The sequence below is a fragment of the Pyrus communis genome, chromosome 13 (genome assembly GCF_963583255.1).
Source record: "Pyrus communis chromosome 13, drPyrComm1.1, whole genome shotgun sequence".
Lineage (NCBI taxonomy): Eukaryota > Viridiplantae > Streptophyta > Magnoliopsida > Rosales > Rosaceae > Pyrus > Pyrus communis.
The window spans coordinates 20,633,527-20,656,963 of NC_084815.1; the positions used below are offsets into that span (position 1 = coordinate 20,633,527).

The window sequence follows — 23,437 nt, forward strand, 5'->3', positions numbered from 1 at the left end:
GGGTACTTTTTATTTGTAATAATCAAAATATTTGAAAATTTGGAAATTGGGTCTTTAGCAGCGGAGGTCTATCTTCAGGATCAGGGTTAAGCCTTTTGTTATTGGAAATTTTGTAACTTCCAAATTGCTTATCTTCATGATCAGGGTTAAGCCTTTTGTTATTGGAAATTTTGTAACTTCCAAGTTGCTGAGGAACACCAGCAATTTGACGAAGGAGATATCCTCTTTCTTTAATCTATTAATTTTGTTATTCTTAATAGGAAAAAAAAATTAGAATATAATAATAATTTATTGTTAGTCCAGCTTTTTAGTCTGACACTGCAACAAACGTTTCACTGAGTTAGTCTAGCTTAATCTAATCTAAGCCAATCCAGGTTAGTCCCTGAGCTTAGTCCAGTCCGAGATAGTCCGGTGCAATAAACGCTCTCTTAACATTTTAACCCTTTCAATGTGACATTAAGCTAGGACAGGGAACAATGAAAAATGAAACTCCCAAGTCAATTTTCAATTAGATGGGTCAAAATCAAATGAACCAATAGAAATATATCCAGGCCTGATGATCAAAACACTGCCTCCCTGGAACCGCGTCATTCCCAGCTAGCCAAGAAATACACACACACAATTTTAACTTAATACATCGCTCTTAGTAAGAAACTGAACACCCAGAACCAACAAATTCAAATGAAGAGGGAAATTGATGTTTCTGCTCTATTACTTCTTTTGGGTCAATTTATGTTTGTAGTGTATTTATTTATAGATACAAACAAAGAAAATTACCATTGTCCAAATCGATATCATTTCTATTTCTATACAATTTATATTTTTATAAAGGTACTTAGTGGGTCTTTTTCATTGTTAATATATATATATATATAAGTATATAAACATATACATATTGAATAAGTTCATTGTTCGTATTTATTTGTAGTGAATCGATCCAAAGCAAATTTCTTTTGGTATGATTATTTTCTAGCATATTTAATTATATAAAAAAATATCTCATAAGTAATAATTTTATTGTGTTGTTGCTTAATCTTCAACAACAACAACCATCAAGCCTTATTCCCCTAATGTGATCGGTTGTATAAATTCTAGAACGCTACTACGCTGGGTTTTGCTCAAGTCTTCTGTCAGCTCCAAGTACTCTAAATCTTTTCATAAATTCTCTTTCCAAGTCTTCATAGGTCTTCACCTACCATTTTGCCCTAAGCCTCTGTCTTATGGTCGCATCTTCTAACCAGAGCATTTGTAAGTCTTCGGTTCACGTGTCCAAACCACCTTAATTGATTTTTTTCTCATTTTATCTTCAATTGCGACCACTCGTACTTTATCTCGAATATCCTCTCATTCTTATATAACCTTCCTGCTACATTTGCACAAAAGCTTGATCTATACAGCAGCTTCCCCTTATTCTAAATAACTTGACCAGGCAACATACGTACGTGCTAGCTGTTTTCAGTTTCTTGTTGCAAAATATGAAGCCCTTAGAATATGCTACACTGATCGCATCGATCGATGACGCAAGTTGTTATTATAAAAATGAAGAAAAATCCACAAATTATTTGTTTTATAATCGGAACATAATACAAGGATGCAACATATAGAAACGTAGAGGGCTCTATTGCGTCGCAATGCACCTCCATTTTTACATGCATCTGCTTGTTTCTTTCTCTTTGTGTTCATGAAAGCCGGCAAAAGAATAATTTAAAGAAAAATGCATGGGGGGAAGGCAGCTGGTCTGGTCTGCATGCTACAAAGTTCCACAATCCTCATTGAATTGTTCATAAATCGGCCTACAATTTGCCCTCACACATGCTTAAATTGTTCGTAATTGAGTACGTAAATACGTGGGGAAACGGAAATTCGAATCGGTGAATCGAAGACGATGAGAGTTGGAATGTACAATCGATGACAATAAAACTTAGAAAAAATCAGCACTCTAGGAATCATCAAAACCTAAGTACTGAAAAGGGCAGTAAGAAACAACCTTGTTTTCCGCAATAAAGAAACCTTAATTTACCCAAAAACATTGGAGAGGTGTAAAGCCGATTGGAGCACTTCCTCACCGACATGGAATCTAGATTGATGTATTTGAAATGACTCACAAAACAACTTGTTAAAGGATGTCTCGCATCGGAAACGTGAGGAACATCCCTCTTATATTGAATGATTACACTAATTGCATCAAGGCTTTTTATATAAAACCCAGCCCGCACTTATTGAATTACACAGGTGGTCAAGTTAGGGTCATTATTGATGTGCTTAGTATTGGACTGTTGGATGTCTCTTTAACTTTAAGACAGCTTATCTTTTGAGGAGTAAGAAAGATTAAAAGAGGTTCAATGGGCAGGATGCCCTATAGAATAAGACAATGCAAAAAATGACATAAACCCTAATAGGTGATTCGATTATGGATAAAGTACCTCCTAGGAGATGACAAATGTAAAATTCAAGATTATTCTAATGTGACATAGGCAAGCCTTGTCCTTGGAGAGGTCTATGAAAGTTTATTGATGATGTTTCTCATGATGTTTTGTGCAGGTACACACCATCTGTCCAAACTCTTCCCTTCTTTCGAGTTTTGTAATAATCTCCCTTGTTATCTCCAAATAACAAGGAAAGCTGGCTATTTAAGTCCTTGCTGCTTGGGATTAGGGTCTTTCAGAGCTTTGTTGAATATATTTTGAGAAAAAAAGGAGGGAGAAAAGAAGGGTACGTTCGAGAAATGGCACCGAGCCGAAACTTACTGCCTGAGGAGTACATGATCAATCATGAAAGGACTAATAAAATGAGTGTCCTTGATCTCAGTACTCACTCAGCTGCCTCAGCCATGACTTGCTATCCTTATCCACACACGCCCTTGCTGGAGGAGGGCGGTACAGCTTCTACCCCCCCTTACTCGGATGAAAGCGGAAACCATAAGAGGCTGAAATGGACTACAAGTATCTCCGACTCTATGTCAAGTCATAACAGTCTTTATAGTGGTGTAGGAAGCGGAGATAGTTGCATTACTGACATCAGCCTCAGTCGCCGAAGCAGCACGAATAGCTTGAATACCTTGCCAAGGCTTCATTTCCGGGACCATATTTGGACTTACACACAAAGGTACCTTGCAGCTGAAGCTGTTGAGGAGGCAGCGACAGTGATGTCCAATGCTGAGGGAAATGGAGAGGAGGAGGACGGAACTGCTGATGGGATGAGGCTTGTTCAGCTCCTAATTGCTTGTGCTGAAGCTGTTGCTTGTCGTGACAAGTCACATGCCTCTGCATTACTATATGAGCTTCGGGCCAATGCCTTGGTCTTTGGCTCTTCATTCCAGCGTGTGGCATCATGTTTTGTCCAAGGCCTTGCCAACCGCCTCGCTCTGGTTCAACCACTCGGGGCAGTAAGGTTCATTGGGTCCGCGATGAGCACAAAAGACTTTGCCTTGGACAAGAAGGAAGAGGCATTGCGCCTTGTTTATGAGATATGCCCCCACATTCAGTTTGGTCACTTTGTGGCCAATTCATCAATATTGGAAGCCTTTGAGGGAGAGAGTTTTGTTCATGTAGTAGACCTTGGGATGACCCTTGGTCTACCACATGGAGACCAGTGGCGAGGCTTGATCGAGAGCCTTGCCACACGCACAGACCAGCCGCCTACACGCCTTAGAATAACCGGTGTTGGCCTTTACGGTGACAGATTGCAAATCATTGGAGAAGAGCTCGAGGCCTATGCCGACAGCTTGGGAATAAATCTGGAGTTTTCTGTGGTGGAAAGCAACTTGGAAAACCTGCGTCCGGAGGACATTAAAATGTATGATGGTGAAGTCCTTGTTGTCAATAGCATTCTTCAGTTGCATTGTGTGGTGAAAGAAAGCAGAGGAGCTCTCAATTCTGTCCTGCAGATGGTCCATGAACTTTCGCCGAAAATCTTGGTTCTTGTGGAGCAAGACTCAAGCCACAATGGACCTTTTTTTTTGGGGAGGTTTATGGAGGCACTGCATTATTACTCTGCAATCTTTGACTCCCTAGATGCCATGCTGCCAAAATATGACACGAGGCGCGCGAAGATGGAGCAGTTCTACTTTGCTGAGGAGATTAAGAACATAATCAGCTGCGAGGGGCCGGCAAGGGTGGAGAGGCACGAGAGGGTTGATCAGTGGCGCCGGAGGATGAGCCGTGCAGGGTTTCAGGCTACGCCGTTTAAGATGCTGGCACAGGCAAAGCAGTGGCTTGGGAAGATCAAGGTCTGTGAGGGCTACACTATTCTGGAAGAGAAGGGTTGCTTGGTTCTTGGTTGGAAATCTAAGCCCATTGTTGCTGCCTCCTGCTGGAAATGCTAATCAAACATTTTTCGGGTCCGAAATCCCAGCTCAAAATTCAGTTAAAAAACCAGAAAAAAAAAATAAAAAAATCCCAACTCACATTTCACACCGATTCCAATAAAACAATTCCAGGGATCTTGGAAAGCAGATTTGGGTGACTACTTTGTCTTCTGTGTCATTGGCTGCAAAACTGTGTTGGAACAGTTAGAAAATAAGTGGGTTTGGCCTTGAATTTTGAGCTATTTTGGGTGATTAAATGATGGAATAAAGAGGAAATGGCCTCCTTGGTGTGCATATTTTAGGCTGAAATTAACATTATTTCAATTGTACCTAATAACAATTTCTTTCATTCTTTTTAATTAATGATCAAAGGTGACAATCTTAGTGATGGAAATTATGAAAGTTCCACACTGTCTCTCACAAAAAAGAGTCTAAAGCCAATCTCAACTTTCCACTGTAAAGAGTTAAGATTTTGTAGAACAATTCGCTTGATTATTAATTATGCATTGTCATTATGTTGAAGAACATACAATTTGCTGGTGCTCCACATAACTGTCTTCCTCATTTTGCAGAACTGTTTTTTTAGTACATCGATATTTTTACACTAAAAAAAGAGGGAGTTTGGCTTAGCCATACAATGTGTAACCTAATTTGATATCGAATAAGACCTTCCACTTTCAAGTGAAGAGAAACAGAAATCTGTACAAATAGAATCAATTACAAATAGAGACATCATACATACAGCAAAGTACGTTAAAACTTCAGTTGAATATACAAGTTAGAGTACTGTTCGGAATACCAAATTGTACTCAAAATGACGTAGCAATGTTTGATTAATTCCAATATGGTTCCAGGTTAAAAACCTTATGTATTACTAACAAATAAACTATTAACACAAATTCATAGATTATTTGGTGAACAAATTTGGTGACTGTAACATTATTGATACAACGTATTATTTAATTAAAAATGAAAATTCAAAGGTGTATGAGTTTCACAAAGGCTTCGCATTATTTGAAAGTAGGGGTGGGTTCAGTTTTATCTACTTTAGTTTTTTGTTTAAACCGGAAACTAAATCAAAACTACTATTTGGTTTGGTTCGGTTCATTTTTCTATTCGGTTTGATTTTTATTCAATTTTTTCGGTTCAATTTGGTTTCGACTTTGTTTTTTCTTCCTTTTAAAACACTAAGGTGCGTACAGAGGAGAGGCCATGAGGGAAGGTGAGGATTGAGGAGGAGCACAAAGTGAGAGAGTGCATGATGCATGAAAAAACCGAGGGTCTCTAAGAGGCAAGAGACAAGGATAGAACTTGGGGATCGCTCAAACAAGGGCAACGAAGTTTTCTCGACGTTAGTAATTGTGGATTCGCTTGATATGATCAAGTCTAACACTTAATTTAGAAAGGAGAAACAAATAACTTCGATTGCACTAAGCAAATATATTTTAATTCATTCAAGTCTCCCAAAATGTTTGTATTACATTATAATTTAAAGAGAGTAAAGATAAGGAAAAAATAGATGTTACAACTTCCAAAAAGACTCTCATCATAACCTAAATGGACTTAACAAATTTCCATGTAATTCAATGCACACAGCCATTATTATTCCAATTCCAATGCATATGAGCAATTTCCAAGTTGTATGCTTGCTCCCGCAGCAGTGCAAATGATTGAAAGTGGGGGAGGTGTCGCGGAGGAGAGTGAGGCATGGGAGGAAAACTTTGAACCACATTGTTTATTCATAGGATAAAGTAAAATGATAACGTTTAGATGTGTGTAGGTAAAACAATTTCGTTTTAAGGATTGTTTGGTTCAGTTTCCGAACTATTGAAACCGAAACAACAGATTTCAATTCGATTGGGGTATTCTAATTCAGTTTGGCTTTTTTCGATTTTTAAGCTTTGATTCAGTGTCCAGTTTGGATTTTTAAATTTCGGTTTTTTAAACCCATCCCTATTTGAAAGGCATATCCACAAGAGAAATTCTTTGGAGTAAATATAGTTTTTCCTTTGTTAAGACCATCTTCAACCATTGGGTTAAAACCTAAAATTTTAAATCCAAAAAATTTAGGTTTTAACTTAGAAGCATGTTTTCTACTCCAACCCTTCTGAGTTAAATTTTTAGTTTGAGATCATTAAAAAATAAATTTTGGATTTTTAAAGTAATTTTTTTAAAAAAGAATTATGTAGATTATCGTAATTTAATTTTATGAATATTTTAACATAAAAATATTTAGATTTCGATAAATATTGAAAAATCACTAAACTGATACCATGAAACTTATGAAACACTATGAAAGAATATGAAACACATACAACAATTTTTTTTTTAATTACTTTAGCCGTTGGATTTAAATTTGGATCATTAGATCTTTTTTTCTTTTACCATTGAATTTGATCATATTAAATTTTAATCGTTGAATTCAATGAATTTATAAATATAAAACTAAAAATATACACATACAGGATGGGCTAACCCACTAACCTAAGGGGAATTATAGTCTAAATTTATCGCAGAAATGAGTTCAGCTTAAAACTAATATTTACCCTGAAATAAGTTGAGATAGATTTGGAATCTAACCATTAACAAAAATAAATAGAGAAAGAAATTTAAAAAGTAAATTCCTCGTGCAAAAAAAATGCACTGTATAAACACGTGGAGAGAGAGAGGGAGGGACAGGGAAAGAGAGAAGCAGAGGGACAGAATGGAAACCGTGGCAGTGTTTGGCGGAGCAAGTCCAAGCTTTTCCTCATCCCTACAACGCAGAAGTACCTGCAGCAGCTTATCCTCTGCCGACCGCAACTCTAACCTACGCACCCGCCACCACCAACTATCCGCATTCCCTTCGAACCTCCATCTTTTCTCATATTTCGCAGCTCGTCCCCATGCCAAAACCCTCGCCAAACCTCGCATCTTTCTTCCCCACTTGGTTGCTTCACTGGTTTGCCTCCTACCCTCTTCGTATTTTTCAAAATTGTTGAAAACCCATTGTTTAATTTTCCATTTAGTAAAAACCCAATTGGAATTTTTGGGATTTTAATGGCGGCTTTGTGTTTTTCAGGAACAAGTTGATGAGACGTACATAATGGTGAAGCCTGATGGAGTTCAACGTGGCCTTGTAAGCTAATTTAATTCTCTAATCTTGTATTTTAGTTTGTTCAATTTTAAGGGTGATTGGTAGCTGGAAAACTTGGGGCAGTTATGAAATTATGAAATTTTCGAAGTTTTGATTGTGTTCTGAAATCTTCGCGTCTGGGATTTTGAAAAAACAAAAGCTTGAACTTTAATTTATTTCCATTAATTGACTGGGGAGGAGGAAGATCTCGGGTTTTCGATTTTAGCTTGGTGTTCTTAGTGTTAATATGTGCGATATGGGGTTGAATTGTTTTAGGTTGGAGAGATAATCTCAAGGTTTGAAAAGAAGGGATTTAAGCTGACTGGCTTGAAGCTCTTCCAGTGCCCCCAAGACTTGGCAGAGGTTCGTCTCTTTTCATTTTTGCCTTATAAAAAACCCGAAATAAGCTTTCAGACGGACATTGTGATATTCTAATAGTTCTGTGTGGTGACTTTTTAATGCACCTACTTGATGAATTAAGCAAGAGGGGAATTTCATAATAAGCAGCTTGGAACCGAAAAAGCTTTGAGTTGTTTAGCTCAAGGCATAGAGGGTTATGTAGTATGATTTATGCATTCTTTGCAATCATTCTTCAGATACACACAATTGTATCTCGTTTACAATGTTCAAGAGCATTATGTACTCATGGAAAAGTTGGTATAATTAGATTGTGTGCCCTTATGTGCGTGTGTTTTGTTGTTTCAGGAACATTATAAGGATCTCAAGGGAAAGTCGTTCTTCCCTAAATTGATCGAGTACATTGTATCTGGCCCTGTTGTGTGCATGGTATGAACAAGTAATCCTAATTCTCCTCTATTCTGTCTATGTCGCATGGAAATCAATGAATACGAGCTGTATTTTAGCTGTATTCTCGTACAACAATACTGACCATGACCTTGTGCTAGCAAGGCATGGGAGGGTGTTGGCGTTGTGGCAGCAGCACGTAAGTTGATTGGGGCTACAAATCCTCTACAAGCTGAACCTGGAACTATAAGAGGGGATCTTGCTGTTCAAACAGGAAGGTTGGGCTCTTTAACGTTTTGGTAGTTGAGTACTGATGTGTGCATTAAGCTGCATCAGGTTACAAGTAATTCTTTTATTTTCACCTGATGGCATGTGGATTCTAACTGGGCGAGATCATGTATGAAAATCTTGGCAGGAACGTGGTTCATGGGAGCGACAGCCCTGAAAACGGCAAGCGTGAAATAGGTAGGCTTGCTCTTCTTGCATCATTTACTCTTTGTGATGGATATTTCTCGTCTTGAACCCCTCCCGCTTTTCTTCCTCGTTCGCTATTTGAACTATGCAGCTCTCTGGTTCAAAGAAGGTGAATTATGTCAATGGACACCAGCTCAAGCACCATGGTTGAGGGAGTGATTTTCACCGAAATGATCAGTTCTGGCAACGGACGCAATTTTGAAAGAGTCTGCTGAACCGCTATATCTCTGTGTCGGTTATGTATGTGATCTTAGACGATTCAATAACCCGTCATAAATTATCATGTTAATCTGTGACTTTGAATCTTGAAGAATTTTTTTGTATTCCTTTGGCCGGTGTTGTACCTTAACATTCTTTCAAACTAAATGATGAATTACAATATGATTCCACATACATAAACATTATTCATCCCTCAATTGGGTATATAAAGTTACAACAATAAATCGGCTTCCAGGATCATACTTTCCGTTCTTCAACAAACAATATAGATAAAGACCACAACGGATCGCCGGTGCAAAATGAAGCAAGACATGAAATCCATCTATACGTGTCCATATCGTAAAATCCAACTCAGAGCATACATATTTGATTAGCAGGTAAAGAGTTCACACATTCCTGTTCCGATTGTTCTGTGCTGTTAAAAGATTGGCATCCACTAGAAGTCGGTGAAATAGTTGCATTCTCTGTCATCATCGCATCGCCAGAGAACGAGCAGCTAACCTCTTGAGCTCTCTTAAATTTCGAAAAAAGGTAGAGAACTGAAATGTTGGTGCCTTGTTGCTGTTTCGAGGTTCCTACAGAGTGACAATCACTGAAACTCGTCGAACTTCTTGGTGAGGAATTTTCCGTGTCTAGTGTCATAAACTCCTCCTGTGGATAGCTGGCGGCTTCAATACAACCCCGTGAAGTGCCAGCGGAAGAAGCACAATTTGCCTCTATCTTCATTGGCTCAGAATCGGGAGAGCGTGAAGTAGAACCGGTGGTATCTGTCTCCCCTACCTCATCAGAGCATGGACTTAAATTGCATTTAGAACCTAATTTGAGCTTCATGAGTGTAGCCTCTGCATCAATGAAAAGGGAAATTAATGACAACAATCGTGTTCGTGGCCTAGCAGATAGTTCCCCAAGTGAAATTTTGTTCCAAACAATACAGTAAGCATTCTTGCTTGCCCGAAAATGAGTGAACTTTACTGGACAAACTCCGAACCATTGATGAACTTGCTCCCCCGAAAAAGAAAATAAATCGAACTGAATCGCTGATGGGGGTGCGATTCACTGGGTTCCGCATACCCATCAGCGGATCTCAGACCAGTCACCCCAAAGATGTAAGTGAAGCAAATTATCAAACAGTTGGCAGGCCAAAATAAACGGTGCCCACAAGCAAGCACGACGGAAAATCCGTCGCCAAAACATTCAAATCCGGAGTTTTTTAGTGAAAATCAAAGCCCCAAGCCAAAACCCAAAAAAAAAAAAATTAAAAAAAAAAAATCATAAAAAGAAAGAGTAATAGAAGGATAAACAGTGATGTGTTACCGTAGATGGAGAGAGAATCGTCTTTGAGGATCTTGGAAGGCGGTCTCTCCAAGCTTTCCGCCGGACAGGAAGACGCTCTTATCTTCCCAAACATATCTCTCTCTCTCTCTCTCTCTCTCTGGATCGGGGTCTTTCACTTTGAGGAGAGACACAGGAAAGGGAAGGGCGCGGCAAAAACTGAGTTATGGAGGGAAGCGTTCTTTGAACTCTTTCATTTTGTGGCGGGCCTATTAGTGGCCTGCATTGACTGGGCCTGACCTTTGCATTTTTTTATTATTTTAAAACAAGAACATTGGCAGGTGGGAATCCGACATGACTTAAGATTTCTTATTTACAAGTAAATTATTTGCTTGTATTAGGTAGAGATGATGAATTTTTTTTTTTGTTTTAGAAGAAGATAAATCAAAGTAGAACTGTTTTTTTATAGTTTTATGATTTAGGTTAACTACGGTAGTGGTCCTTAAACTTATACTCGTGTTACATTTTGGTGTTTCAATTCAGTTTGTAAAGTACATAGCCTTTCCAATATTTGAGAGCTAATATGATCAAAATAGACAGAAGTGGGACATAATGACTCAACTGGGACACGTGACGCAATTGGAGGTCCAAAGACTTTACACAATTTCCTTTGATTCAATATGAGTATGAGAATCTATGTTGTAGCCGACTATTTGGATTCAAATTGGTGCAAAGAAGTTTAATAGAAAGAGGTTTTGAATTGTTCCAGATGTTTTAGGATTGAAACACGGTTTCCATTATAGTTTTTGCACTCATTGTTGGACAAGGATTTCTTGTCATTGTTCCACTTAGATTCTAATAGGAGAGACAAGCAGATTGAACGTATATATATAGTAAGCCTCTGCTCTCACAAAACACACACTCTATATTGAAACCAAAGACCTATTATTGATTTGGGCATTACGGTTTTGTCAGGGAGGAGCAGCTTTGCTTTAGAAGATGGGTAACTTCATCATCTTCGATTTCTACGGGAAAAATATTGCATTATTTTGAGGTCTTCTATAACTTCTTCTTAACTGCTTTTCCAGGTCAGTTTGGCTCTTATATTCATCGAGTTGTAGTTTTGATACTTGCTAGTATGATTTGTGGTTCATGAGCTTAATTTGTTGACTTATGTTTTTTGGTAAGTTTAGTCTTACACTTCACTTTTATCACCTCTCAATCTTGCTCGGTAAAGCACATCAGGTAAAATAATGTAAGATTCTACGGTGGGACTTGTGGCAAACCAGAAATTCCTCAAGAGTAGAAATACCTGTGCAATTGAGGCAGAGCCGAGAGGATCCACATCGAGTCTTCCAAACACTTCACCAACATTTCGAACCAAGTCCATCTCCAACATAAGTTGAACAGCATCAAATGGGGCTGCTGGAGGGTGTCACACAATGTACAAGCCTTTTCACACACGTTGCAACTAAGCTTAGGAAGTTTAGAAGCCTACAAAAGGGACTGCCGTAGAGGCAGCAAGGGTTCTTCTCTCCCAAATTCTCTGTAACAAGGCTCTTATGCCTCCCCAATGTAATATGTCTATGCATACTCAAATACACCACAATATACTACAATAGATGTAGTCCGATTATGGGTGAACTACTATAGTTCTGTGTGTAAAAAGCTTAGATTGCTCTCCGACTTAGACCCACTCGAAGTCCTTGTTTGCCGTCTAAAAAAGAACGTCAACAAGAAGTCAATAAAGCATGACATAAAAGAATGTGTAGATATCGAAATTTCAGTGAAATAAATGCTCATCAACACATTAAATTTCGACATGTCAAGGCTTACATAGCATGCAACATGTGTCTCACAAATTGTACACATGGCATGTGACTCATCAAAACTGAATGAGTCACTAAGGGTGTCATGTGACAACATTTGGCAAAAAATAATTAAAGAATTATCTTTATTAGTTCTTTAATTAATTTTAATTTAAATCAAACAAAATAATTAATGAAGTCAAATCACGAAACAAGTCTCAAATCAAGTCTTGGTTCCTTCATCAATTAATCAAGTCTACAATCAAGGCCGAATCCATCCGTAGGCAAAGCTTGGAAAGTCTATAACAATAAGGCTCTAAGACAAAGAAAATGGTCTAGAAAATTATTCCAACACCCAGACGCTGAAGCTCTCAAATTCCCAAACACTCAGAAAACTCTTTGCGTTCTTCGTCAAACCTTTGAAGAACCATCAAGCACCACCACACATGTTGATTCTTCCATCGCCACAAGCCAAAACCTTGCGACATCCGTTCATCCAAGATTAAATCATCTCGACCATTGGATTAACAATCCTATACACACACTTTTCAACTCCGGAGATCAAATCAAAGAATTCAAACATTCTAAATAGAGATTGTAAACCCTAATCTTTCATTAATACAATACAATTACTTTGTACACGTGTTCTTTGGTTTGTTGTAATAATTTCGTGTTTACAGGGTGAAAATCGAAAAATTAAAATAAAAGATTTAAATTCATATGCCTACTGCCCAGTCAAGAATCAGAGAACAAGAATTACATAAGAAGTAAACCCAAGCCTTAGGAACACAATATGATAAAATCCACCCCTCTTTTATATATCTTGCCTTCATTTCCACCACAAAAAATTAGGGAGTTTAACGAAAAGCCCATGGTACTGTTCACTTTAACGAAAAACCATATTTTTACACTAAAAAGTCAAACATGATACTATTCACTTTACCCTTTATTTTGTCCTTATCGTTAAAACTCAAAGTTTTCAAATCCTTTTTCATTAGTTTTCCTAAAAAATTAAGGGTAAATTGATGGTTTGATTAGGTAAATATGTGAGATTAAAATATTTATTGTACAAGTTACAATTACACTCAAATTTAAGGGGTACAAATGTATTTCCCCAAAAAATTAAACAAGTTCTTAGAAATTGAAAATGATTTTTTTTTTTTGAACTTTTTAGCCAAAATGATATCTGATATTTGTCTAACTCCTCATTTTATACCTGAGATTTGAAATCAATAGAAATGATTCTGAAAAATTGTCCACCATCAATCATTTTGATCCTTCAGTGAAAAATTATGTTAAATAAGGTTCAAAATAACAAAATTACCTTCAATTTGATAAACAGTGGGCCAAAATGATTTGACAAAAATCGAAAATATTTTTATCATTTTATCTTTATTTTATGGAGATTTTTCACGGAATGACCAAAATGATTAATTGTGGACAAACTCAGGGACCAATTATATCGATTTCAAATCTCAGGAATCATTTTGGCCAAAAATCCTTCTTTTGAAAAAAAAAAATTCTATTTAAGTTAAATAGAGGAACAGAGTGACCTAGTGGTAAGGATGTGGATTGCAGCTCCCCAATAAACAAAAAAATGTGAGAAGTCCTAGATTTGATGCTTTGAGCTGGTGAGTTTGCTTGACTGTGACCATAGGTACAGTGAAATTTCACATAACCTCTCCGGGGCCAGAAGGGGAGAACAAACGTGGCTTGACACCAGTTGTCTCCCTTTTAAAAGGAATAAAAATAAAAAACAAAAAAAGAAAACAAAAAAAAGAGTAAAGTTAACTGGAAGATCAATGGAAGGGAGGGGGCAACAGTACAAAACCACCTCTCAGGCCAAAAACTAATCAGTCTTCCAAGGCAATCTCTGGATAACAATGGCTTATCTAAACACACCGATGAAGACACACACAGAGCACACGGATATGCCAAGTCAGCCCATTTGCCCTGATAAGGAAGGGTTTCGGCACAAGCATCAAGAGTGCATGAAAGAACACATGGCTGATAATGTTCATTCTCATCAGCATACTCTCTTTCTGAAGGAATTTAGAGGAGACACCGGTATTATATTTTTTTAAATAGATGGGTTTTTTGTTATTGATGATTTTCCGGGCATTAACTTATCAGATCTCATCTTTTGTTCAGATCCTTCCAAGAAGCTTCCATCTCCACGCACGCCTTCGCGTAGCGAACCTGAGGTGAGCTTTGGATTTCATTTCCAAGAAAAATTCTTTTATGCAGTTATTTTGTCGGTATGGATTTTGGTAACAAATTCTTTTTATTTTTTGTTTTCAGCCCGAGAGTCCCAAGATTTTGGAAGAGATACGTGGGGATCCAAACCCCTGGTCTCCACCACCTTGCAGGACTCCAAAGTCGCCAAATGGCTATGCTGATTCCCCCACGTATTGGGAGGTTTCTGACAATGCTGATTCCCCCAAGAATTGGGAGGATTATGACTTCAAGATGAAGAACACACCTTAATTTCCACCGGATTGATACCCCTTCACTCTCCCAGACTGATGGGGTTTCTTGGTTTGTTGTTGCTTACTACTTACCTTTATGTTGATCTAAGACTCAATTCTGAAAAAATAGACAGATCTCCATATTCTGTATGATTCTTGGTTTGTTGTTCAGAAAATAAAAAAGACAAATCTCTAAATTCTGTATGTTTCTTGGTTTGTTGTTGATTATTACTTTGAAAGCCTTTTAGCAGATCCAAGACTCAATTCTGAAAAAGAGAAGACAAATCTCTAAATTCTGTAATAACCGATGCCCACAGAGATGACCATAACTGAACTTTATCCCAAAGGTCCTCCCTTCTGACTTCATAGTCCTAAAAAATCAGCATGTTTCTTTCCTTCCAAAAGATAGCTGAAAATATACAGCCCCATAAGACCTTGGTTTTCTTCCCCTTTCCTGGTAATTTATGTTTCCCTACCATAAAAGAACAACAATCCCCCAACTGATACCATACTCCATAAAAAGAACAACTTCAACCATAGATTTGAAGCCACCGGACAGTGAGGAAACAAATGATCAACATACTCTGATCTTTTCTGGCATAAAATGCACCAATCAGGTTGTACACATGAATTAGGTCTCCCTTTTTGGAGCATGCCACTAGTGTCAACTTCCCCTTCCCATAAACCTGAAAAACCCTATCTGCACCATTTTTGAGTAGGAAATGGCAAACAGATTTAACAGAGAAGCTTCCTCAAATGGCAGTTTGAGAGTCAGCTAAATGAGATCAGATTGATTCTTTTGGATTATTCAGGGTTGTGGATGAACTATAGGATCAAACTAATTTTTTGTCACCCCCAGCTGCCTCAGTCACTGCAGATATCAGGGAGTCTTCCTTGTCAGATTTTCTGTTGGACTAGAACTCTGATCTTTTAACCTATGAAATTTAGGCAGCTTATAGAGTTTTGTTGTTCATGTATTGAATCCCCAGCTGCCTCAGTCACTGCAGATATCAGGGAGTCTTCCTTGTCAGATTTTCTGTTGGACTAGAACTCTGATCTTTTAACCTATGAAATTTAGGCAGCTTATAGAGTTTTGTTGTTCATGTATTGAATCTGGATCCTTGTCCTTGTAACAACTTAATATTTTGATTTACTAACCAAAAAATATAAAACTACAATACAAAACTGATTCTCTGAGCACCCAGAAACCCATTGTTTGCAACAATCAGCAACCATAAAACATCATCACTACTTGGGGATAGTTACTTTTTCATTATAAATCAAAATCAAAATGGTCGAGAGATTGAGTTAGAGTTCTTAAGTATCTAATCATTTGATGAACTCCACCAACTTCACATAAAATACATTAAAGTACCCATAAGATATCTTAGAGCAAAATTTTTTAGCATGTATGACCTCCACATACTTCACATAAAATATATTAAAGTACCCATAAGATATCTTACAGCAATTTCTGCATGTGAAAGATAAAACATAATCTTGCTAGTACCTTCAAAGGACTTATTATATTCAAAATGGACAACAGAGCATGCTTACCGTCAATTCCGGAGAAAGGATATCATTTTGAGGACACACCCCCAATTCCTTCCGAATCTCATCCTATACATTCAAATTAAACACAAAATATCAAACAAACATTGAACTGTTCCCAAAATTAACAAAGGTAAGCAGAAAGTAAACGGATAAGAAAGATATAAAAGAATGCCTTTGTTATAACATAGACATGTATACAGGAAGATACTTCAAAGTGGACTAAACTGTCCAGTTTTTATATCCCACTAAAGGATCATCCTTGCAAATGATTAGCTAGACTGGAAACTACTTAATCAATTATTGGACCAAATAAAATAAAGAACGGTCCTTCCAACTGTGAAATGATTATGGCAATAATCAAATAGTTAAAAAGATTTCAAGTTTGGCTTGTCCTTCTAAGGGGATTGTTGTCAAGGACTTGAAAATGGATGGTCACATCATTTACCATATTGCAGGGTAGGCCCTGTCAATGCCGTCCTCTTTTTCAAAATAAAAAGTGGACGTCCAGAGTCCTCCAAAGTGGACATTTAATGTGCCAACACTTCAAAGCTCAACAGCCTCCTTCTGGCCTGAACCCTACAATTTGTTGGCTAATGATTGGCCAGCTTCTCATGTCATATTCTTGTCACAGAGACAGTAATGTTCGTCAATCATGTTGTATGAGAGTCAGTCAGGGTTGAGTAAGAATGAGGACACACCCAAACTTTATTACCTTATTTTAGCACCGCTTAATGCTTGAGTGATGCTTGTAAAAGAGATATTACCATTTCTATGACAATATTCTTCCCAAAAACCAAAGCATCACCTGAAGTAGGGCGAAGGCGGCCAACAAGCATTGATATCGTTGTGCTTTTACCAGCTCCATTGTGTCCTTTCAGTTACAAAATCAGAAATCAATACAAACAAAATGATGCATCAAGTACAATAAAACTCCATTTATCTGTTTTCATTTTCTATTCAATGACAGTTATGAAATGACTATTTATAAGTTTCATTTGATATGTTCCACAGCTTCAGCTTAGAACTAGAACTGTTGCCTGCGCGTTGCCGCGGGGATGTCAAATAGATTATAAACACACTGCGTTGATGGATGCCCACTCGATCCTTTGAAAGCAAATTGGTTTTACAACACTAAAAATCTTGAACTCTAGCATTTTGTTCCAAAATTATTTGCGCACTCTAGAGATTCACTGAAGTTCTGGGTGTGAGGGTATTTGAATAAATATCGACTTCTTGATGTCCAAAACAACAAATTAATTATCCCATTTCATAAACTGAAATTTTTTTAAAACATGAGGAATAAAGAATTTGTATTGTTTATATGAAAATAGAAATACAAAGAACATTATTAACTACCCATTTTATTAGATAGTTTCCTCCAACTGCAATTGTTTAGATTTCTTACCAAAAACTTGCTTACTTCCATGCCGAAATCAGATCAAATCCCCACATGCAGCCTAACTGATTCTTCTCATACCTCACAGAGCATTTCTGGGACTTCTATGCCACATCTAAGAGATGAATTTATAGTTTCAACAGCCTTTGTTCGTCTGAAATATATCATTGGTCTGGCTGCAAGAAACCCCAACAAACAAAAAAACAAAAAAAATTAACAAACATATGTTGAATAATACTTCAAAACTTCAAAAGATAACAAAATGTTTCTAAAATCTTGGCAAAAATTGACTAAAGAACCAAGCAGAGGGCACCAACATATAAACCTCAGTAATCGAGCAACAAAATCACAAACCAAGGGATACATCTATTATAAGACACTCAACTATCTTTGAAGGAAAAGACTACATAACGTACTACCCCAAGCCTATAATTTTATATCACCTATAGTTACACATAAGAATCAGAATAAGCACCATAATCCAAAAAAACATGATTTCATCACGCTAGACATGCCAATGAAAACCCCTTTGCATCTACAAAATGCAAAAATTAACCTCTTTTGAGAAATGAAGGAAGAAAGACTATGGCTTACGCCAAGGAATACAATCATGTTTAACTCTAAATATTTGACATTAATGACACAAATCTAATCCCATATAACCAGACAGAAGCTAAACCCTACAGACTGAAGAGGGGGAAGATAAATCAACCATGCCCAAATGATTATATCATCTCCAGACTGAGAGTGAATTCAAAGCATGAAAGGGAAGTGAGTTCTTTGGTTCCCACATAGATCAAAGACAATTATGCACTTGATCATCACAAATGGGATCAAAAGGTCAAAATTCACCCCTCAAAATTTCAATGAACAAAACTAAGCAATGATGCAGGAAAATGATCAGAAGCTTGAGATATATAAAAAAAAAAATTAAATTAATTGACGATATCCCCTGATTTTACAGATACCTTGCATGTTGGGGAGCTCGAAGAGAGCATTTGAACCAAATTCTTTATAAGTTACAACTCCTTTTAAGTCTTCAAACTCTTTTCCTTAAGTTGCAAATTAGCCAAGGCTGCTTCCATCAATGTTCTAGTCTCCTGTAGAAGCAACACATGAGTTTTTCTAACTTCAAAAATAGAACCAACAGAGACAAACGTCTTGATAAGCATTCTGAGAAGAAACCATTATAGTATCTGTGTGTAGTATATGTATTTGTGGGTGTTTATCTCAGTCCACCATTTGTTTGTGCTATATGAGTATTTAGGAGTGTGAGTGCGTGTGTGTAGTTGCCAAAAAATTATGATTTTACTTTCAATGGATCGAATAAAAATTCATTCAAATATAACACCACTTGGTTTTGAGACTCCTAATATTGGCAAATAAAAACTGAAAAATAAAAATAAAACTAAAAAAAAAGACTTCTAGTATTCTCCCAATGTTAAGATTTAACATTCATTTTTGCTCGGCTTAATGATATTTTCTATCAATTGATCATTGGTCTAACGAATCTCCACATTCATTGCAACCCCTAAGGCAAACAACCCCTCCTGGCAAATACCAACACCCTAATAAACATGGCTTTAAATATTAATCTCATCTATGATATATTTGCCACTGTCATTGATAGAGAGATTAATAAAAGACCTCTCACAATGTTATTGTGTCATAGTAATAATTTTTATTACTTCTTTTATTGTAACCAAACTTTAAACCTTTTGGATTAGAAGGAACACAGGCAAATGAAAAAATAAGTTAATGCAAAATCTTTAACACATCAACTTGCAAAATATTTACAAAATACTAAGATCTATAACAAACAAAACAACGTCGAAACCAAAGCTACTAACTCCCAAAAAAATCAAAACTACATATAAGAAAAGGGAATTCAAGCTTAAAAAAATTAAATTAGGAAAAAGAGTTGGAGAAGCAACAACTGACATTATTTTCCAAGGCTTTTCAAGTTTGGCAATATAATGCATATGCTTCCCAGGAGCTTCAACTAAAGCTTGATAAATTGATGAAATGGATTGGAGCAAAAGTAATTTGAGTGCCTTCTTCTTCGTTCTGACTAGCAAAAAACAAATATACATATTTTAAGATTAGATATTACAAACTGATGTACAGATAATAATAGAATCAGTGTCAATTTCTCCATGTTATAGCAATAACTCATAACAAATCGTCAACAAATGAAATCAGTTTTAGTTTTTTTTGAATTAAAAAAGCCAAAGCACATTTTCAGAGAGTCCATTAGCCAGACAAAATCACAATAGCCAATAGCAGACATCCAGAAAAAGATGAAAACAAATAGAATCATTCAAATTTTGTATACTGTTAGTTTCTCAAGTAGCCTTTACATATTCACTCAGATTATGCATGTATTAGGGCGCTTTAAGCAGAATGGTAGTGTAGTATTCCAAATTTATTTTCAAACGATCACAAATGAATCTCCCACTATTCTACTTAAAACATCATTATTCTACTCAAAACTAAGTGAAAAATAGTTGTTTTTATAAAACATTGAAAAACATACGAACTCATGCCCAACTTTGATTAATCCAACATTAATGGCTGACTATTTCAACATTAAGAGTTGATAAGAGAACACTGGAAAACATATGAGCATGCCCACCTATTATCATATTTGAAATTGCAGCTGATTAATCTCACATAAATTCACATCAAAAGAACCCAGAAATTTAATGAAGAATTCTCCAAAACCCACAATTTAAACTAAAACCCACAAATTTAAATAAAAAACTCTATAAAATCATGAAAAATTTAATAAAATCCAAGTACATTAATCCCAAATTCAATCATACAAATCTTCACATCCAATAAGTCTAGAAGGCACCTAGCTTCCTTGCAAAATTGTATCTCTACAGGCCAAGGCTCAAATTTCCTTGCAGCCGCCTTAATTTGATAAGTCCTGATTCAAGCAGTCACACACACACACACACATATAAGTTGATGCGTTCACTGAGCATGAAACTACCAGAAATTATGATACCGATTGAACACGTTCGAGTAATGTCCGCGATTAAATAGTGAGCATGAAAATGACTAACCGGGTAACACAAACTGCTCAAATTTGGGGGGGAGGGGGGCTTGAATTTGAAGTACCAAGATGGAATCCGGCTTTCATACACGGTGAGCTCTAATGAGTAAACAGCACAGCATTTCCCCTTTTTACCGGCATAAACCTTATGCAGATTTCTTATTTGGATGCATCTACAAGTAGACAAAAATCGTAATGAAAAGAATAAATGAACTTGTTAAAAGAGAAATTCACAAACATTCAAATTAAACAGACCTACCTACGGTCAAGCTCTTGTTGTTTCATGTCATAGGTTACCGCTGCCACAGATGCTCTGGCATTATCTATCCCAGAAAACTTGCCTTCTTGCAATCCTTGTCATGGCTAAACTTCTGGACCAGAATTGCGAACGTGATGTTCCTTAATGAAGTTCCATGGATAACTAATTCCATTCTCCCTTGGAAGGACCTGATCACATAAGAAAAGTTTGAATTCAAACGGATTCTACACTACATTCAATCCTTTTTCTTTACCATCTAAAACATAGTCGAACATAATAGGTTGAAAATTAACAACTAATGGACTCAAATGCGACTCAAATTTGAGAAAAGAGAAATTAAGCAAATGGGACTTCTTACCAGTCTGGCCCCTTTCTCTTGATGGAATATAAACCTGAGCTCCAGCTTTGCTTGCGTTCTTCACCAGCGCTTGCCAGATGTATAACTCATTCCGCTCCAAAGGTAACGAGTCTTCTGTGTTTTAGAATCATTACGGGAATGAATTGAATATGTTGGTTGAGAATTGCTCGGGAATTCATTGATAGTTATTTTGCCAAGTTCTAGGATTGGGCTACTTTTCCTTTTTGTCGATCAAGCCGCTTTCCCTCATTCCACTTGTCCAACCTTCTTCACGAACTTGTACAATCAATGCCACAATGATAGCCAACTATATTATTGAAGAAATAAGGAAACGGGCAACTGTTTGACACCAGATATCCGGGGGTGTAGGAAGAGCAGCTGTGAGAAGCTGGAAAACCATCAAAAAAGGACGATTGTTCATAAAGGTTTCCACAGAAAGACCCCTTAGTTCTGGCAAGCGGATCAAAATTACAGGTACTTGGGAGCATACCGATGGAATGAACGAAATACAAACAGTTAACATAATATGGTTAACTTGATGAGCGAATTTGTTGATGTTGCACCCACGACGTATGGAACCATGAGAGATGGAATATCCCATCTTGCAGACCCATCATATAAAGACCTTCTATTATCTTCTGTTCCTGAAACATTACAAAGAAAAAGGGGTTGCAGTCCAAAAGATTTTGATCCAAAACATACAAATAAACATAAAGGATGAAGAATGACACTTTGGCCCAAAACATTAACAAAGATAAAATACATAAGTAAACGGAAACAATATGGTGACTAATGTAGATATACAAAACTTAAGGTATACATAAAATACACCCATCACAGTTTTTATGGTGGACGGGAACTCATCGTCAGTGTATTCATGACTTGGAAATGGAACTATTCAAATGTTTGATGGGCCGCAAAGCATCCATGGAAAGCTGAGAAAGGAAGGTTCACCAGAGGACAGCGATGCCGATGAAGGAAGTTCTAAATCTTTGGTGTCAGATTGTTGGGCCGCAAAAATAATAAAGGAATCCAGTACTTGCCAGAGCTGCAGTTGTACGAAAGCATTAGAAAAATAGACGTGTGAGCTCTAATGAGTTAACAGCATAGCATTTCCCCTTTTTACTGGCATAAACCTTATGCAGATTTCTTATTTGGATGATCAACAAGGAGACGAAAATCGTAATGAAAAGAATAAATTTGTAAAAGAGAAATTAACAAACATTCAAATAAAAACCTGCAGTGATAATAGTACTCTAAATTAGAACACATTGATAGAGGTTAAAATATCTTTGGTAGGGAATGGCCCAAATACAGAGCATTCAGCTAGACCTGGTTAAGTCTTGTATAACTTAGCAACAATACCTCTCACAAATAAGAGATTCTATAAAAACATCCATCTGGGTTTTTAATTTCTTTTTTTTCCCTTATTTCCCTTGAACATATGAAGTATTGCGAGAATATTGCTCAACATAAAACATCCCCTAAAATATACCTAGTACCACACATAGCTGCATCCAACACGCACTACATGCAAGCGTGGACACTATTCAAACATAAGCGCAATACAAGAATTAGCCAGAGTTTGTCAACACTTACGGCGGCGCTGGATGAATCTGCGGATCAACGTGCATCCTCACAGCTATTTAGAAATTCACTCATAACAGAAGCTAGAGGACAGTATTCGTGGACGGATGAGCGATTGGACCGCCTAGCGTCCTCACAGCTATTAACAACAACACTACCACCTTGGTTGCACGGCCAACGCACGGTCAAGACGCGAATTTGGACACCCCGGAGTCCGGACACGGTCGACGAAATTTCGCTAGGGTTTTCAGGCGGGAGGCAGATCCAGATTCGCTAGGCTCTTTCAAAAGTCATCATAAATCAGATCCACGATGACCTGTTCCGCCTACTCTAGCAAAGAGAAGCCGTCGGCGTCCTCTCAGATGAAGATGGGGAGGAGACGAGATGACGCGGGGCACACAAGGTTTCAAGAGGGGGACATTTGAAGAGCTTTTTCAATCCGCGGGGGGGTGGGGCGGGGGCGGGGGCGGGGGCGGGAGCGGGGGCGGGGTGTTCGATTGTAGGGACCATTTTTCCGAAAGTAAAGATGGGGAATTTTTAGAGGTTGAGTTGCTGGGGATAGGGACCATTTTTCCGAAAGTAAAGATGGGGAATTTTTAGAGGTTGAGTTGCTGGGGATAGGGACCATTTTTCCGAAAGTAAAGATGGGGAATTTTTAGAGGTTTGAGTTGCTGGGGGTGGGATTTTTAGAGGTTTGAGTTGCTGGGGGGATTTTTAAAGGTTTGAGTTGCTGGGGGTGGGATTTTTAAAGGTTTGAGTTGCTGGGGGTGGGATTTTTAAAGGTTTGAGTTGCTGGGGGTGGGGACCATTTTTCCG

General features: G+C 37.4%; 2 protein-coding genes and 1 long non-coding RNA gene across 12 annotated transcripts; 2 read left to right on the forward strand and 1 right to left on the reverse strand.

Moving 5' to 3' along the window:
- Positions 1-2,725: 2,725 nt before the first annotated feature.
- Positions 2,726-4,324, forward strand: LOC137712451 (GRAS family protein RAD1-like). The gene has a single exon (XM_068451521.1). The coding sequence runs from the start codon at positions 2,726-2,728 to the stop codon at positions 4,322-4,324; it is 1,599 nt and encodes a 532-aa protein (XP_068307622.1).
- Positions 4,325-6,992: 2,668 nt separating this feature from the next.
- Positions 6,993-9,038, forward strand: LOC137712091 (nucleoside diphosphate kinase 2, chloroplastic). Its single transcript, XM_068451236.1, has 7 exons — positions 6,993-7,247; positions 7,368-7,424; positions 7,698-7,784; positions 8,127-8,207; positions 8,331-8,443; positions 8,581-8,630; positions 8,731-9,038. Exons 1-7 carry the CDS (start codon positions 7,011-7,013, stop codon positions 8,796-8,798), a joined length of 693 nt encoding a protein of 230 aa, XP_068307337.1. The 5' UTR covers positions 6,993-7,010; the 3' UTR covers positions 8,799-9,038.
- Positions 9,039-10,645: 1,607 nt separating this feature from the next.
- On the reverse strand, positions 10,646-23,054 carry LOC137712092 (uncharacterized). Of its 10 annotated transcripts, none has more exons than XR_011065199.1 (12): positions 22,634-23,054; positions 21,989-22,082; positions 21,525-21,678; positions 21,035-21,422; positions 20,677-20,864; positions 20,428-20,590; positions 19,298-20,288; positions 18,325-18,456; positions 17,366-17,532; positions 16,406-16,831; positions 15,964-16,026; positions 10,646-11,847 (listed from the first exon to the last, which is right to left on the reverse strand). It is a non-coding gene; the product is annotated as an uncharacterized lncRNA (long non-coding RNA). The 10 variants fall into 10 exon arrangements; XR_011065197.1 differs by lacking the exon at positions 10,646-11,847 and adding an exon at positions 13,728-15,407; XR_011065194.1 differs by lacking the exon at positions 10,646-11,847 and adding an exon at positions 15,426-15,747 and having other exon boundaries at positions 15,823-16,026.
- Positions 23,055-23,437: the final 383 nt, after the last annotated feature.